This window comes from Hibiscus syriacus, unplaced genomic scaffold (assembly GCF_006381635.1).
Source record: "Hibiscus syriacus cultivar Baekdansim isolate YM2019G1 unplaced genomic scaffold, ASM638163v2 tig00110160_pilon, whole genome shotgun sequence".
Classification (NCBI taxonomy): domain Eukaryota; kingdom Viridiplantae; phylum Streptophyta; class Magnoliopsida; order Malvales; family Malvaceae; genus Hibiscus; species Hibiscus syriacus.
The window spans coordinates 1,537,034-1,555,313 of record NW_024062608.1 but is presented as its reverse complement, the minus strand read 5'-3'; the positions used below and the strand labels follow the sequence as shown (position 1 = coordinate 1,555,313).

The 18,280-nt window shown below is 33.1% G+C and overlaps 1 protein-coding gene across 1 annotated transcript; it reads right to left on the bottom strand.

Annotated features, from left to right (window-relative positions):
• Positions 1-4,486: 4,486 nt before the first annotated feature.
• LOC120216380 lies at positions 4,487-6,025 on the bottom strand. The gene is made up of 2 exons (XM_039213825.1): positions 5,902-6,025; positions 4,487-5,869 (listed from the first exon to the last, which is right to left on the bottom strand). The coding sequence occupies exon 2, from the start codon at positions 5,839-5,841 to the stop codon at positions 4,648-4,650; it is 1,194 nt and encodes a 397-aa protein (XP_039069756.1). The 5' UTR covers positions 5,842-5,869; positions 5,902-6,025; the 3' UTR covers positions 4,487-4,647.
• Between the last annotated feature and the right edge of the window lie 12,255 nt (positions 6,026-18,280).

The following is an 18,280-nucleotide window of genomic DNA, read 5'->3' as shown; positions in this document are numbered from 1 at the left end:
ATACTCGGAAAAGATTAACGATCGTTTAATAGTTTGGTCAAAGCCGGTCAAAGTTCTGGTCAAAGGAGATCAACAAACTGTTGAACATTTTACACAAATAGCACCCTTTTCAAAATAATTACCAAAATAGCACCCATTTCGAATTAATTACCCGAAGAGCACAAAAACCGAATTATTTACCAGAATATCACCAAAACCGAATTATTACCAGAATAGCACCAAAACCGAATTATTTACCAGAATAGCACCGGTCAACAATCGGGTCGGGTCAACGGGTCGGGTCAACGGGTCGGGTCGTGACCGGTCAAACCGGTCAAACCCTTAAGAAAACCGGTTGAACCGGTCACTCACTCGCCCAACGGCAGCGCGTGTGGCGCGTGAGGTGTCCTCCGGGGCTCTAAAAATTACGGAAAAATCTCTACAAATTATTTTGAGCGTTTTCGAGATACTTACAAAGCTCGGTTCAAATTTTTGAACATCGGAAAGCTCGAATTCATCAAATCGGAAAGTTTGACCGGTTCACCTCCCCACGCGCCGCCGTCGCGGGAGAAAAAGGGGAACACCGGTGGACTCGGAATGGCACAAGGAACACGATGGTGCGGGAGGTGTCGTAAACGGAGCAACGATCAGCGGTGAATTTAAGATTTTCTTGGCGATAGAGCTAACAAAAAACGTCGCTACTTTGACTGGAAATTCCTGACGTTTGGCCGCGTTTCGCTTCAATTAATTTGAAGGGTTTGTTCCTCGCTCGATGATGAACACAACGGTGGTTTCAAAACAACGATCGGAATTCGGACGGCGTCGGAATCGGGTTTGGAAGTTGTGTGCGTGTGGAAGGATTTGTGAAATTGATTTCTGTTTTTTCAAAACAGAAATCACGCATATATAAAAATTGCCTGCCGACACTCCAAGGTTAAATTCAGGGCTTGGTCTTTGAATTTTCTTTAATTCTAAAACAAGCTCCAAGTTTTAAAATCTTTCAATTTAGTCCTAATTTTCGCCAAATTTTCACAATTAAACCCTCCAATTTCAATTAAATATTATTTTGAAAATCGGGTTGTTACACTACAAGTGAGAATATTTATTAATGTTTAATTCAAACGTAGAAATGAGAATAAAGTAGGGTGAAATAGGACTAGCCTTGTTTGAATGCTCGGGAAAACGACCAGGACACCCGAGTTCCTTTAGAAAAGAAAGCAGAGTCAAAAGTATAGATTCAGACCAGATATTATTAGGGAGTGCGTAAGGCACTTTAAGCTGACTAGCTTGGGCGCAAGGTTCGATACTCAAGGAGTGGGCTATTCGAGAGTATGGTGTCCGATGTAGAGATTTCGGGAGCCACATTCTTGGTAGACTAGAGGGGTGTGTGAGCTCCGAGATGTAGAACCCTCAGCCGTACCATGATGTCTACCATAGAATAGAGAGTGAGTATACAAGTATACTCACTAAAGAAGAACAAAACATACCAATAGACCAGATAACAGTAGACTTGATAGCTTAAGCATTTCAATGACAAAGTTTTAGTTGCTAGTGTGACATTGAGCTAGCTAGCTCAATATTCGGATGTTTTCGTGGGTAGGTTAGTAGATCCAGCAGTTGAGAAGCTTTAAAGAGAACGAGGTCTAGATTAGTGCAGAGCAGAGTACGTCACAAGTTTCTTAATTGACATGTATATTCATGAATTCAGTTGTATTGAGTTTTAAAGTCAGTTAAGAGTTAGTATGTAGGTATCTATATATTTTGAGGGCTCTCAGAAGTAATTTTAAAGTACAAGAAAGTAAGAATAAGTTGGTTAGCCACTTCGGTGGTTCCATGTAGCGCCTTAAATCGGTCGACTGTGTACCGTACTAGTCTAGAGTGTTACAGTAATCATCGCTTCACCACTCGAAAAATGGAAAGTATGCGTCTTGGGTCTCCAACGTTCAATCAGGGCTGAAATAAATGTCAGTTCACCTTAAAACCTAGAAGAAATATGGTTCGATACAACTCGGATTGTTGTAGATATATAATAATCCACTGATGTGGATCTCTCAGTGTCACTCCTCGTTGACGAATGCCTCGTTCTTCTTTTGGAACTAGTTCGACCGAAGAAATATGAACAACATCAAGGTGTAACATTTCATCTCCTGTAGACATTTTTTTCGGGAATTCTTCAAAAAAATATGAACTTTTCTCAATTTTTCTTACAATACATAATAAAAATCATAAATCTCAAACCCCTATTTATAACCCCAAACTCAATGGCTATAAACGACTATATTTTTCAAAAATCCCACCTAATTCGTCACTTTGACGTGACGAGTTTTTCCTTAACCATTAAAATTTGACCGTTGCAACTGCCTGTTGCACAACAACTACAAACGACTAGTTTTTTTTTAAAATTCAAGTGGACTCGTCACTACGAGTTTCCTAGTTTTTTTAAATTTTTTAAAATAATTACTGAATTTTAAAAAGATTAACTTTCGACTTGATGAATCTCTAAAAATATATTATAATATTGTCCCACGTGAGACCCTCAGACCTAGGACCATTAAAAAAATATTTTTTCACCAAACTATATTACAAAATAAATTCGGATATAACCTAGTGTGCCAATTATTTTAGCCGCCTGGGGGAATGGGAAAACATGAGATTTTGCTTAGTGCTCACATGCTATAAATATGTACTCTAGTCGTGAGTGGCAACGTTATCTTTATCTATGCTAAAATTAAACTCTGTACAGTGCGCAGCCATGAAAGGATTGCTGGAAAGAAGCTGGTTTTCACTGGGCAGCATTTATTTACATTGTTGGAGTAAATGAGACGTGCAACATTTTAGAGGAACTTCATTCAGAGAGTATTCTACAAGTAATGTCGTCTTCTCCTGCTTTGCTTCGAGCAGAGCAGTTATAGGATATGTCAACTTCCATTCTTTTCCTTGATTATGAATCCCTACTTTCGTTAAAGAAAAAACATGTTGACATTTAAGCCACTTAGCATTGCGAAATACATAAAATATCAAATTTAAACGCAGTGAGAACGCATTTGTCATGAGCAGTGGCAGTGAATATAAGCCAAAAATGGCAACAGTCTACGAGAGGCCAAACAGCGGACTGTAAATACACATGGGAGGCATTGACAATTAACAAAAGCTGTCCTACAATAATTAACCCACCAAATTGACTAAATAACTGCAATCCCTTTCAACCCCCCCCCCACCACCCCTTTCCTTAATGTCAACGTTATGTCACTGTTCAAAGTTGGTGACAAATCTCGAACATCCAATCACCATCCATTTCTACGTATCATCAATCTTCATATTAACCCCCATCCCCACCCCCACCCCCTAAACTGTCTCCTCTTTCATCGGCAAAACCAACCCCAACTCATCACACAACTCAAACAAGATTTAGATGCACACGAAATTATTTGTTCCTATTTGAACTTGATTCCACATAATCTAATAAGAAAATGAAATTTATTTTATTTTAGATGGGTAAGCAATGTTGTAGGGTATGTTTAGAAAGGTGCCACGAGAACTGCAGACATATGGAGATAGGGGAGGGGGCTAAGGTCCATTTCCCTTAATAAAACGCATGCCCCTAATTTAAAAAAGGCCTTTCCCCTTTTTCTCGTATAATGTATTATTTGCATATTTGAATATGTTATCAACGCTGTACACATGATGTCGCTTCTATGGGGTGAAAGTCTTGTCGGCGCATAAAAGCGATGACAACGTGAGAGGCGGTGGTGGATATTGGCACATGACCGTGCCGTGGTCGGTTCAAATGTGGTGTCGCGGTAACCGTTGAAAGTCTGCTTCTGTTCACATGGTAATTGGATTAATGAATTGTTCATTTTTCAATGGTGTTTTAGACTTGAATTTGAAATTTTCTTCCTTTGATAAAAGATTTGTTTGGTTTTATTAATTGTGTTTTGTCAGAACTTATTATCGTTGTGTTAATGCACATGCTTTAAAGTGGGATCCAAATATTATGATCCTAACCACTCGTTTTTTTTTACTATGCAATTATTTGGTGTTCTTCAATTTGGTCAGCGGGCAACTGCGTAAACCCTGTTTCTTTTACCTGTGAGAAAAGTCGCCTGCGTGCCCTTCAAAGCTGTTAGAACATTTAGCTACACAATATGGGATTTATTTATAACCTCGTCGTTTCTTGAAGAGCTAAACGGTGAGAAAAGATTGTGTGTGTGAAAAGGGAAAGCTGCAGATGAATTTGTTGAATTTTGGGCTCGCTACCAGTCTTTGAACAAATGCCCTTACTGAATCTTTGTGAATAAGCTGAGGATGAAATATTAAGTTAATGTTATCCAACTTTTATAAACTCAAATGTAATAATTTTATTAAATAATTTCCCACTTTTACCGGGGGAAATCGATCAATTCATTCTATTTAAACACAACAGTTATAAAAAGAATTCTTAGTTCTAAACAAGGAAAGAAAGAAAAAATAGCTATTTTTCATTGATTGCTTATATTATGAACAACAATTCCATTTGAACCATTTTTATTACCTACTTCCCTTTTGGTACAACAACGTATTACTTCTTGCCCCCCAACACACACAAACATCTGTTTTTTCTTTCCTATAAACCCAGCAGACCTGAATTCTTTTTAAAAACAAAAATGGAACTTTGTTGTCCATCTCATCTCATGACAGCGTAACTGATTCACCAAGCTTCCCTATTTTCTTCACGAGCTTAGGAGATAATTTCTTGGCGGGTTTCTTTTCCTTCTCCGGTCGGCAGTCAAAAGTTAGAGCATCCGAAACTTCTTCGGAGCTCCATCCAGCCTTCCGGAGCGAATCTGAGAACCGGTCTACTTTTAAAAGAAGCGCATCTAGAACCGCTTGATTATCCAATAAAACTATCTCTTCTTCGAAGAACCCAGAACCCGACACGTGTACTATCTCTGCTATATCGGACTCGCTCCACCCGCCTTCTCTGAGAACCGACCCTATTTGCTCTATGTAATCCTCCACCCATTTCGGAATTTTGGTTTTCGGAATATGGAAATACGTCTCGGTCGAAATATTCGAGGATGAGTTTCTCCGACTCCAATCAACGACCGCCTCGCTCCAGAATTCAACCCATCTAGGGGGCCGAGTACCGGTGAGGAAACCGGCATCCATACTAGTCCGCCTCGAGCCGTTAGTGGACGACCCGGCTGATTTCTCACTAACTGGTGTCTGTTTTTTCAACCATTCTGGGTCGGATAAGGAGCTCCGAAACAAATATTCCATGTCGAAAAAGTTGGATATATCGAATCCGCAACAGAAAATCTGGGTCTCGTCGATGAAGAAAATCGGGTTACCCGCTAAAGATGGGTTACAGGGAATATAGCAGTGATTAAAAATGGGGATCAACAGTGGAGCTCTCTTAAGCGCACTCCTCGCCACCCGTAAAGCCTTTTCCGGGTTGGAAGGTCTTGGTCCCCAAGATTTGGACCACAACGTGTTACGCGCTATGTGAAAGGAAATTGCAGCGATGGGAAGATCAAGCAAAACCCGAAGATGGGATCGGGCTCCATTAGACCGCCAATCGGGGAAACCAGGGCCCACGGGTAACCCGGCTGATAATATGGCTCGGAGGTCAGGTGGGAAACCAAAACCAAACTCGGCTTCCGCTCGAGAGAACTCAGCGTCGGACAAGCCCGGTTGGACTTTGAAACCCGACTCCCGTAAATGACTTATAACTTTATCCGCTAATGAAGAGAAGGACTGAAGACCGTTGCGAACGTGGTGGGAAGCCGCGGTTGAAGGAGCGGAAGCACGAGCAGAGAGACGGCGTAAGCCTGCTATGTGGGCCGGGTTCAGACCGGACATCCTCCGATCTACGTCCACCATTATTGCTTGAATAAGTAACCGGAAGTGGTTCTCCGAATTGCCCTCGAAACGCTGTCTGAAAAAAAGAAAAAGAAAAAAGAGAGTTTTGGGTGTTGGTTTACAGAGGAAAGTGAAGTGAAGAAGGCGAGTGGAGTTAGGGGCTTAATTTTGCTTGGAGAAGACTTTAATGGGTGAAGAACTGATGCTGTATATATTGCTGCTTCAACGTTGGGGCCCACCTTTGAGATTCTGCTACTGTTTTCTTTAACATTATGTTTGAAATTTGAATTTTCAGATTTTTTAATTTTTAGATTTCAGAGAAATAATTAATTTAAAACTCAACAGTGTTAAATATCTGAAAATATAATTTCAAACTTTATTAGTATTAAATAAATTCAGAGCAGTAATTTTAAATTCATAAATATGTAGAGATGGGTTCCGGAGAATAAAGTTTATTTTATTCATAAATATTAAATATATTCAAACTTTATTATTAAAATAAGTATTTAAAAATAAAAAATGTACTTTATTAATAGAATATCTACTATACCTATGTTATATTTCATAAATTTCATACATATATATATATATATATATAAATAATATATTAAAATGAGTAGAGTGTATAAATGTATTCAACATGATTATTAAAACTTATAAAATAGTCACCCAATTATACATATATTTTGAACTCATCTTTTTTTTGGGTTAAAAAACTAACGATGGTATGAACTTGAAATTAACCTATTAACTCAACAAAACATTGTCCTATAGTTGGGAGACCAATTTTTTTCATATCACAATTAACATGTTAACGTACAAACTCAGATGATCATTAATTTTTTTAACAAAAAAATAATGAGTTTGAAAAACACGAATAGTCGGGGATCACTTTGTAATTTTTAACAGTCGAAAGACTCAACAAAATAAAATTCTATAATCAATATATTAATTTATAACTTTTAATAGTCGAGGGACTCAATAAAACAATACTCTATAGTGAGAAGATTTTACCCTATTAAAATTCAAATAATGTTTATATATATAATTATGAGTTCGTCGGATGAAAATGTAGCTAAGAAGGTAAAATGTTATCGTCATTTGCTTGGAAATATCATTATTACCATTATTATAAATCTAACAGTGGGAAATATCATTATTATTCCTATAAATACAATTCAAGCGTTGCGTAAAGCAATAAAAAATGGGCAATTTGAGAGAACCATGTGCATATATAATACGGATCGATTAATTGGTAAAATGTAGTGTTTTAAGAAAAGAAATAAGATTTGATATCCTTAACCATCAATTATTAGCTTTATAAGATTCCTTAATATAAGCCGTTTAATTAAAAAAGGAGGAGAAGAAAGGTTTGGTCTTTTGTTTTGGTTGGGTCGATTTGGGGTCCCTTTAGCAATAATGAATCAGCTTGCCACTCATAATCACACCTTCGTTCTGAGCTAACGTTCACAATCTTTTTGTTTCCTCCCTTAGTAGATGGTAATGAGAATTGAATTATAAGATTTGGGGTTGGTAGATGATCTTCCTTTAACAGGATTGCCATTATGTTCCATTGGGTTGTTGAGGAGTGTTAATCTCGTCCTACACATCCCAAGACTCGATAGCTATATGTAAACCAAATTATCATCCATTTTATTCATTCACAAATCTATAATGTTAAAAACATTCTATGTTTTATGAAATTTATTTCCAAAATTATGAGCTACGTATTTACACCATGGTTCGTTGCATCTAAAAATTATATTAATAACATTTCAATAGCGCCCTTTTGAATCCTTGTTTCGATAAAAAAAATATTATTAAAGGGAAAAATTAAGGATATAAAACTTTTTGTATTTTTGAGAAAAAATAATTCAATTTCAATTTTCTTCATTTAATTAAACCTTTAAAATAAAAATATATAACTTTTTGATCATATTATTTTTAATTTTAATATTTCTAATATATATATATATATATATATATAACCCACACCTCAGCTATATTGTCCCATAAAAATATTTAAATGTTACAGATTTATTCTTAAAATTCTAAAATTGATTGCATATCTATTTCAAAATTCTAAAATATTATGACTTTATTCTAAAATTCTGGATATTACACAATTCTTTTGACAAGATATCTATAATAAAAAAATTCACACTTTTGATCCAAATTTTTAGATATATATTTTTTTTAATCTAATATATCGATCATTTATTTGTAAAAAAAGTTAAAAAAATGATGGGAATCATCACTGTTCCATCCAAATTTTAGATATATATTTTTTTTAATAATTTCTAATAATATGTACACATCATTTATTTTGTAAAACAAAAGTTGTAGGACCTTTTTGAAAAATGATGGGAATTATCATCAATATGTTTAGGTGTAATTGGATTACCAAAATTTGTTTAGATCTATGAAAATCAGAATTGCGTTCAGGTGCACAGTTACATTGATGAATGATTAGCACCCTCACAACGTAAGTAAAACGACACCTACTTGATTACAAATATTTTTGTCTTAACTCATGTATGCAATTAATGTTTTTTTAGATTAATAAGTAATTCTTAAATTCTTAAGGATAATCTCGAGTTCTCTAACGGCTAAGAGAATTGACATTACACTCGAGTACATTAAAAATCCGCATGTTAATATATAAAAATTTCGAAAGTGTAGTTTTTTATGAATAATCTCCCTTGTTTTCCAACGTCTAAGAGAATATTGAGAATTTTGTTACATTCAAGAAAACACATTGACTTTTTAAAATACTATCAAATTTTCTAACTTCTAAGGGAATTTAGAGATATTTCTCAAAGTCCGAAGAGTTGACGATTATGAGATAATTTAAGAAAAATCAAAGATATAATCCTTTGTTAAATGACCTTGAATTCCTCCAACGTCTAGAAGGATATCAAAGGCTTACTTAACTCAAGATGATACCCAGTTTTTAAAATAATGTGACAAAATATCAAACATGCGATATATTATTTAATCTAAATACGAAAGTGCAATCAATTTAAAAGGATTAGTTGATCGTTCTAAAGTTCTAAGTCCTAATGCTCTCTAATCTTAAGATCGAGCAATAAGTTCTCTAATAAAGTCTCTGAAACCTAGATAACTATGGAGCGAATAAAAATATATAAAAATGAAAATCAAATAAGGATCAATTCAAAAGATTTTGATTTTCTCAATTTCTAAAGCATGAAGGATTCTCCTCACATAATCATTATTTTTATTAAAATAAAGATGAAGGAAAATAAATATTATTTGTTTATTATGTTTTGAAAAAAATAAATTCGAGAGATTTCAATTTTCCTAACGTTTAAGATAAGTGGATCCTCTTTGAATACTTATTAGAACAATGAAAAGTAAGGTTTGATTTAATGTTGAACGTGAATAAAATCGAAAGTTCAACTTGCCTAACATCTAAGGTAAAAGAAATTCATGTCAACTTTATTCTTATCCCACATTTAAAATCACCAAAAAAGACACATAAGTAATTTTAACTAATTTTTAAATGTAATAGTGATTTTAAAATATATATTTTATACCAATATATATTTATATACCAACTTTATTTTTATCATATTATATATATATAATTATATTTTGGTATAACAATTTATGACAAAATGTTTTTGGACTTAAATTGAATTTATTCAAAGTTTTCAAAAATAATTCAAAGTCTATTTAACTTGGAATTTAGCACAAATGTTTTTCTGGATAAGAAGTACTAATACTGTAAAAAATATTGATACCTTTGAACAATATCGATACTACTTCACATAGTAGTATCGATACCATAAGCTTAGTATCGATACCATCAGGCCTAACGTCTAGTAACAGTTAGTTTTATTTAAAAATAACAAAGGTAGTACGATACTCATATAGAAGTACTGATACCCTCTGTACTGGGCAGTTTTTTTTTGCATAGAAAAACATCCCCAACGGCTAGAAACGGCCACAAACTCATTTCAACATATAAATACAAGTGAGAGCACTAAAGAAGGGTTAGAACATCTATCCAAGAAATCAAACACAAGATAATATTTTTTCACTCTTATTCATATTCTCTTGTAAATATTTTGTTCTTGTGAGCTTTAAATTTGTAAACACCTTCTTTTTAGAGGTTTTATTGTTTACTTCTTTTCTTTGTAAAGATTTTGGTTCTAGCTTAGTCTGTTAAAAGCTAGGGAGTCTTGTAAAGGTTATCTCTTTATCCTTGAAAAGAAAAAACAAATTATGAATTTTGGAAAATCTTAGGAGGAGCTAAGGTAGTGGGTATACTTGTGAGAAGTCGAACCACTATAACAATTTGGTATCAGATCTTGATTCTTTAGAAGGTTGCACATCCTTGAGACGATCCTTGAAGAAGCTCTACCGATTCCCGACGCAACTGACAAGAAGATGGATTCGACCTCCAGCTCTTACTACATTGAAGACTCTCAACCAATCAATAAGCCACTTTAGTTCAATGGAGAAAATTATGCCTATTAGAAACAAGATGATAATCTTCATTCAAGCCAATGATCTAGGAGCTTGGAACTCAATCATGAAGGGATACTCCATTTCACCCATGAGATGGATGCTTGGAGTGATGGAGAGAAAAGAAGAAGTTCTAACTCAATCCACTTTAGTTCAATGGAGAAAATTATGCCTATTAGAAGACAAGATATATCTTCATTCAAGCCAATGATCTAGGAGCTTGGAACTCAATCATGAGGGATACTCCATTCACACCCATGAGATGGATGCTTGAGTGATGGAGAGAAGAAGAAGAAGTTCTAACTCAATGCTAAGGCTATGCACATTCTATTTTGTGCATTAGGCCTGGATAATATGTAAGAGTCTCCCCTTGTTCCAATTCAAAGGTGATATGGAACAAGCTCCAAGTCACTCATGAAGGAACCGATGAAGTGAGGAAAACCAAGATAAGTCTTATTAACCATAGCTACGAAAATTTCAAGATGAAACCGGACGAAGACATCAAGCTATACGGATAGATTTTTCGTGATTGTTAACGTCTCAAGGGATTTGGATAAGTAATCCCCAATAGAACTTATGAGAAAGATGATTTACTCTCTCCAAAGTCTTGGCAATTGAAGAAGAAGACGATTATCGAAGCTAAAAACCTAAAGCCTCTCACTTTTGATGAGCTTATTGGTTCTCTTCTCACTCATGAGTTGATGGTGAAGGAATAAGAAGAAGATGAAGATAATCAAAACAAGAAAGTATGGAATTATGCATTGCCTTCAAATCCACCAATGAGAGCAATCAAGATTCAAATGAAGAGGTGGATGAAATGATGATGAGAAGAGATGACCAACTCTTCAATAGATTCAAGAGATCCATGACTTCTAAGGAAGAAGCATGATCGGGAAGAGTCCCTCGTGTGTTTCGAATATCAAAGAATGGGAACATGTCAAATATGATTGTCCCCTCCTAAAGAAGAATGGTCAAGCAAGAAAAAGGCATTTGTGGTGGCTCGGAGTGATGAAGATGACTCCAATAATGAAGATGAAGTAGCCAACCTATGCCTCATGACCATCAGAGAATATTCATGGTAACTTTGAACTCTAGTGAATTAAATTCTTATTCGTTTGATGATTACAAGTTGCATATGATGAGTTGTATTTGGAATTTGAGACCATGAATTCCAAATATAAGAAATTAATTTCAAATTTTAAAGTTGAAAATAATTTGGTTTTGAAAGCAAAAGTTGATTTTGAAAAACAAAATGAATCTTTGAAAAATGATTTAGAGCTTCCAAAAGTAAAAATCAATTATTTAGAAAAAGAAAATTTTGATTTGAAAGTTAAGCTTGAGAGATTAATAAAAGAAAAAGAATTAATTTCTAAAAACAACTCATTATGCTTAAAAATGACAAAATGCTCACATTGCCATTTTCATGGTCATACGAAACATGCTTGTCCTATAAAAAATAATTTTTAAGGGAATGTCCATCCAAACTTGGAACGTGAGAGCAATGTTGATGGATACGATAGTCGCCACACTTGAAGAGGAATGAGTAACCTTTGAGCTTAATGTTTTTGCTTTGATTTGATTTCATCTTTGATTTTAAAATAATTTTATATCTCATGTATGTTGAAAATATGTTATGATGAACATTTTAAATCTTTAATGATTTTTCATAATTTTTAGTTCATCATAATGAATTTTTGTCAGAATTGGTTTTAAATGCAAATGATATTTCCTAACAATTGATATCAATTTTTCAAATGCTTTAATTTTACAAATTTTAATTTTTTGACCTAAATTTAAATTTTTATGCATGTGGTTTAAAATGCAAATGATATCTCTCTAACAATTGATATCAATTTTTTTCAAATGCATAACATTTTTGGATAACTTTATCAAATGCACTTGATTTCAACAATTGATATTGCATAACAGTATTTTAGAGTTGGTATATTTGTTTGGTTACTAACATATTTATTCATCTTTGTTGAAATTCAATTTCTTTTAGTGTCATCTCTTTAAAGTCAAATTTTTTTAATATAACAAAAAGGGGGAAAAAATAGGTAAAAAAAATTCATTTCTCAATGAAAAAAGGGGAGTTTAAGTTTCTCCAAACATGTCTCTTTTTCATTAATGTTTATTAGGGGGAGTTTTGCCAAAACAATTTTCAAATGTTTTGTTATATCAAAAAGGGAGATTGTTAAACTATGTTTTGATATAACAATTTATGGAAAATGTTTTTGGACTTGAATTGAATTTATCAAAGTTTTTAAAAATATTCAATGTCCATTTAACTTGGAATTGAGCACAAATGTTTTTCTGGACAAGAAGTATCGATACTATTCTTACAGTATCGATACCTCATGAACAATACCGATATTGTTCATATGGTTCCGATACCAAAGGTAAGGAACGTATCGATACTCACTAGGTATCAAATACTACCAGTATTGCTCAAATTCCAGAATGCAAAAATGATATCGATACCATAGGCTTAGTATCGATACTGTTAGACCAACGACTAGTAACCTAGTTTTTTTAAAAAATAACAAAGGTAGTACTGATACCCTCTGTACTAGGCAATTTTATTTTGCAGAAAAACATCTCCAGGGCTCCAAATCACTCCCAACAGCTAGAAACGACCACAAACTCATTACAATATATAAATACAAGATAAGGACACTTGAATAAGGGTTAGAACACCTATCCAATAAATCAAACACTAGAGACGAACTTTTCACTCTTTATTCCTATTCTCTTGTAAATATTTTGTTATTGTGAGATTAAATTTGTAACACCTTCCTTTTAGAGGTTTTTATTGTTTACTTATTTTTCCTTTTAAAGGGGTTTTGGTTCTAGCTGAGCCTGTTAAAAGCTAGGGAGTCTTGTAAATGTTATCTCTTTGTCCTTGAAAAAAAAAAGAACAAATTAGTGAATTTGTTGGAAAATCCTTAGTGAGTAAAAGGTAGTGGAGGTAGACTTGTTCAGAAGTCAAACCACTATAAATCGCTATACAAAATTGTCTATCTTTTCTTTCTTCTTACTCCCTAAACAATTTTGCCAATTCACCCCTCGTAAATTTTTCAGTTGTCACATTCGAGCATCATCAAACCCGACAATATATATAACAACACATGTTATATTATGATTGCAACATATACCATATGCATAATAATTATATTATATGTTTTAAAACTGTTTGAGTATGCCCAAAGACCAATCATGAGATGATTGTAATAATACACTTTATTTACTGATTTTATTAAATAAAGGCATTGTCATTATTATTTTTAGTTATACTCCATGATTAAATTAAATTGAAAGATAATAAAGTTCATATAATATTTGAATTTTATTAAATATCCTTAGTCAAGTATTATTATGCGTATGGACATAATATGTTTAAGGCTAACATGGAGTTAATTAATGACAACGAGTTGTCATTGACATAGAGATGTCAAATCGATACATGAGTATGTTGTTAGAGAAAAACATATGGATTGACCCGCTATGAGCATGTCTTGGATTATTATATGACGGTCACAACATTGCTCATGGTGATGGCTATATGTATGATCGTCAGAGTTGATATATTATCTCAACATATTATTGTATGTTTTGATACAGTTAAACATGCTCCGTAATAGTTGCACTATAAGACTGATGTTGAACATATTACGATATATGTAGTGGGTGTGAATGATCAATATAGGATTTGTCCTTCCTACATATAGGAGTTATATCACATACTACTTGATTGAGTGAGACTAGAAATGCATTGCCATGCTCGAATAAGTTGATATGAGTTATCAGAAGTTATTTGTTTATTATAGTCTACTCTAGATATCAAGAATAATGAGGGTTATACAAGTGTGACAATTCCAAGACTTGTGCATATTCTAGATATAAAGAACAAAAGGATTAATACATAAAGAGTTAGTCACGAAGATGTTCTGTCGAATCATGACTTCTTGTAACTTAGATGACAATGATATATTGCTAGATGTCACACCCCGTGGTTAAAATGAACAAATTTTAAACGAGTTATAATTGTACAATTTTATTGTGTTTGAATAAAGTATATAATTGAAGTTAATATATATGAAATTCAATATCTTGAATTTAAAAAATATTAAAGATGTAATTATGATTACAATTCTTTTAATAAAATAAGTTCAAATGATAAAATTTAGAATAAATATTTTGAATAAAAACCTGGGTTAGGGCAACTTGATATAAATGGAAAATATGGTCTAGCAACCCTTATAACACTTTAGACAAAATTCTAAAAATTAGTTTGAGAAAAGAAAATTGCTTTCAATCGAGTGATTGAGTAGAGTCCGAGATGATTTCGTGGAAGCCAGGATAAGAAATGTTTGTGACTGTTTCGATTTGTTGTTAATCATGAACCCAAGGTATATCTCGTAACTCTTCCTCCGAATTTAATTTTTTGTATATGGATCACTAGCGAGATCATCGGATATTTTTTCGGTTGCACCATGGGGTGTATCGGCAATCCCAACAAAAACACTATTATAACTCAAATTAATACGGGAACATATTATCAACCAAACTACAGACAACCAAAATATGAGATCAAATCATAAATGTAAAGAACAATGAAGGAATGAAAAAAACGTTTGCCCCTTTTACCTTAGAAATGTGTAGTTTCTAATGGGTTTAAGTATGATGATAGTTAAAAAAAATATAACCCTACATTTTATCTTTTAATTTTTTTATTCAATAGAATCCTCTAAAGATTCATGTTGTTCTTGGTGTTCTTTATGAACACATAAACTGACGATTGCTCTGCTGTTACTTTATCGTCCATCGCCATTGCTCTACCATTCATTGATCATTGCTCGACCCTAATTTTCACGGGGAGCTTTATCTCGACATTGGGATCACAAATCCGATATTGATTTTATTATAATCTTCTTTACTCTTCATGAAATAGCCAAAACCCTGCAATTTACTTTCTTATGATCTGTATCTTTCGCCGTCGGATGAAGCCCAAACAACAGTATGTTGATCCCATCTTCATCCTGATCTTTCACCGTTTACATATATTGTTTGACCACTGGATTACCATTGTTGAAGACCCGGAGATAAGATCTCTACCTTTCTTTGTTTTCTTTTATATTCTATTTTTCTTTTCTAATGCTTTTACTTCTTATTTCATTTCGATGTTGTTGCCTTTACAAGTCTCTACCAGTCATTAAAAACGTCAAATGAAGAAATAATAATGTTATTTATCTCTTCTATTTCTCTTTGTTTTTTGGGATGTTGGTTTATGTTTTGTTTAGTTGTTTTTATCGGTTATTATCTATATTGGTGAAAATGGTAGACAATGGGTAATGGATAGTCAAGGGTGAGTGAAGGAAAAGCTCGGTAGTGGGGTTTTATTTGGGATAATGGATACAGGATTAACCTAGGTAAGGGTATTGATAATGGTTATTGATGTTGTAGGCAGTGGGTTTTCAGCGGGTGATCAAAGGCCTTCCTCTTTTTACCCCTAAATCTCCTTTACTCGTTATTTGATAGTAGCATATATGGAGATGATGACTAGCAGACAAATAAAGTGATGAGTGATGGCCAATTGATGAACGAGTCAGATGTTGGAATTGTCAGGCATGGTGCAGCAGTTAGGGCATTCAATGCAACAAATATTACATGATTTCTGTCCCGCATATTAAGAGATTTATGTCTCATTTCTGGTTTGACTTTTTTTTCCAATTTTAATAATAATAATAATAATAATAATAATATAATAATAATATAAATACATATATTTGGATTTTGGGCTTTGATTTGCACATAAACTTTGTAAATAGATTTGTACCTTTTTTTTTCAAATGGTTATAAATATGGGAGTTTATTGAATAATAATAATATTATAATTGATGATAAATAATATAAAAGACATAATGGAAATTATGATTATAGTTGCCCTTATTTACTCATTGTTATAAAACAAAAAGTGGAGAAAATATATAACATCAATTTTTATCTTATAAGATTGTCAACAAATCTCTTTTAGTTGTTTCCTCATAACTAGAAAGGTTAGATGAGGTATCCTATTTGAAATCTCTATTCTTCCATAAAGATCATTATGATGTTAAACAAGCTCTCATATATGAACTTTTTCTCCCTCCATAGATGAGTTCTTTTATTATGAACTCTTACTGAAAATGTTGGTCTACCTCCTTCTGTGATGGGTTTGAACAAAAATCAAATAAGTTCTTCTCATTATGAACTTCTTCACCCAATTTAGACGATTCTTATTATGAATTCCCTATTAGAAATGTTGATATATCTTGTTCTATGATGGACTTGAACAAAAGGTCGAACAAGTTTTTCTCATTACTTTTCTCCCTCTTTGGATGAGTTCTTCTCATTTTGAATTTTATTTAAAATTGATCCTCATCCTTCTGTGATGGATTTAAGCAAAATGTCAAACAAGTTCTTATTATAAAATTCTTCTTCCTTTTAGTCGAGTTCTTCTTATTACGAACTCTCATTCGAAAAGGATTGATATGTCTCCTCCTATGTAAAAAATTGGATCCCTTCAAAATGTGGATCAAAATTTTACTGATATTTATTTTTATCAAAAACTAATTTCTATCTTCTTTTGGTGAAATGGTTGGATATTACCTCTCTGTCAAGATAATAACTTTTCTATTATTGAGCTCTTATATCTTTAAAAATTTGTCATTCTGAGTATGATTTCTTCAGGTTTGAGGATTGGATCACAATTTTCTTTATATTAAACATGTATGTAGAAGTGTCGATTGTTGATATCCTTATATCTTTAGGACTTCAGTATTTCATAATTGATCATTCTTCTTTTGAAATCTACCCAATATCAGTGTGGTAATTTGTTAATTCAAGTTTGCATTTTCTGCAGAACAATCTGATCATCTTGTGCAATCATGTCGTTTATATCTTCTGTTTATTTTTTTCACTTTGAAATATTGGAAGAACTATTTCTTTTGAAGAACATACCTTGATCATCACCACAGTCTGATATGGTTTGAATCTCCTTTTACCTATAAGCTTAATTTCTCTACCATAATTGTTTCTTCAAGACTCTACTTTCAATTGATGCATGAAAGGTTTGTTTTTCAAGCGAACGATTGTCTAGGGAAAGAAAAAAAATTCGTTTTGAGAGGAATAATCTCAAGTGAGATAAAATTTTTGTTTCGAACGAAATATCTCAAAGTTTGCATTTCAAGAAATTGTCTTGAGCGAGACAAATTTTTAAAGGAAATAGTTTCAAAGGTTTATGATTCAAGGAAAACTGTCTCGAGAGAGATGATTTTGTTTCAAGAGGAACTTTCTCGAATGAGACCATATTTCGTTTCAAGATCTTGAGGGGGAGAAATGATTGGCATTTTATTTAAGAATTTCAAATTGAGCGAGAAATCTTCTAAAATTAATTTCTCAATCCTTCTAACTAGGTAGTATGCTCATCTTCGAGGCTATCTCATTTATTTATTGGACTCCTTTGTCTTTGAAGTTTGCCACACTAATTGAAATCTATAGTAAAATTATGCATATGTAAATGCAACTACCTTGAATATCTTTATAGAAGTCAAGATGCGATCTATCTCATATCTTTAATCCTTTAATTGAAATGAACTTTTGCATTTATTCTGAGAGGAAAAATTTATCTTAAAAAATAGAGAGATTTTAAAGGCATCGTCATGAGAAAGAAATCAAAGCTTTTTATTTTTACATTAGATGATTGTCTGATGCAAAGATACAAATTCATGAGACATATATGTTAATGATTGATGCATATTTTTTTATTAATGGCGATGAAAATATGCATAAGAAGTCTTCATTCTTGTCTTGACTTAGTTGTCATCATTCTTTTTCACATTAGAGTATACCTTGCAATTCTTGACTCGTGACAACTTGTTCTTCTTGCTCCAATAATTCCCCCCCAAGTTTTTTCTTTTTTTACCCTAGC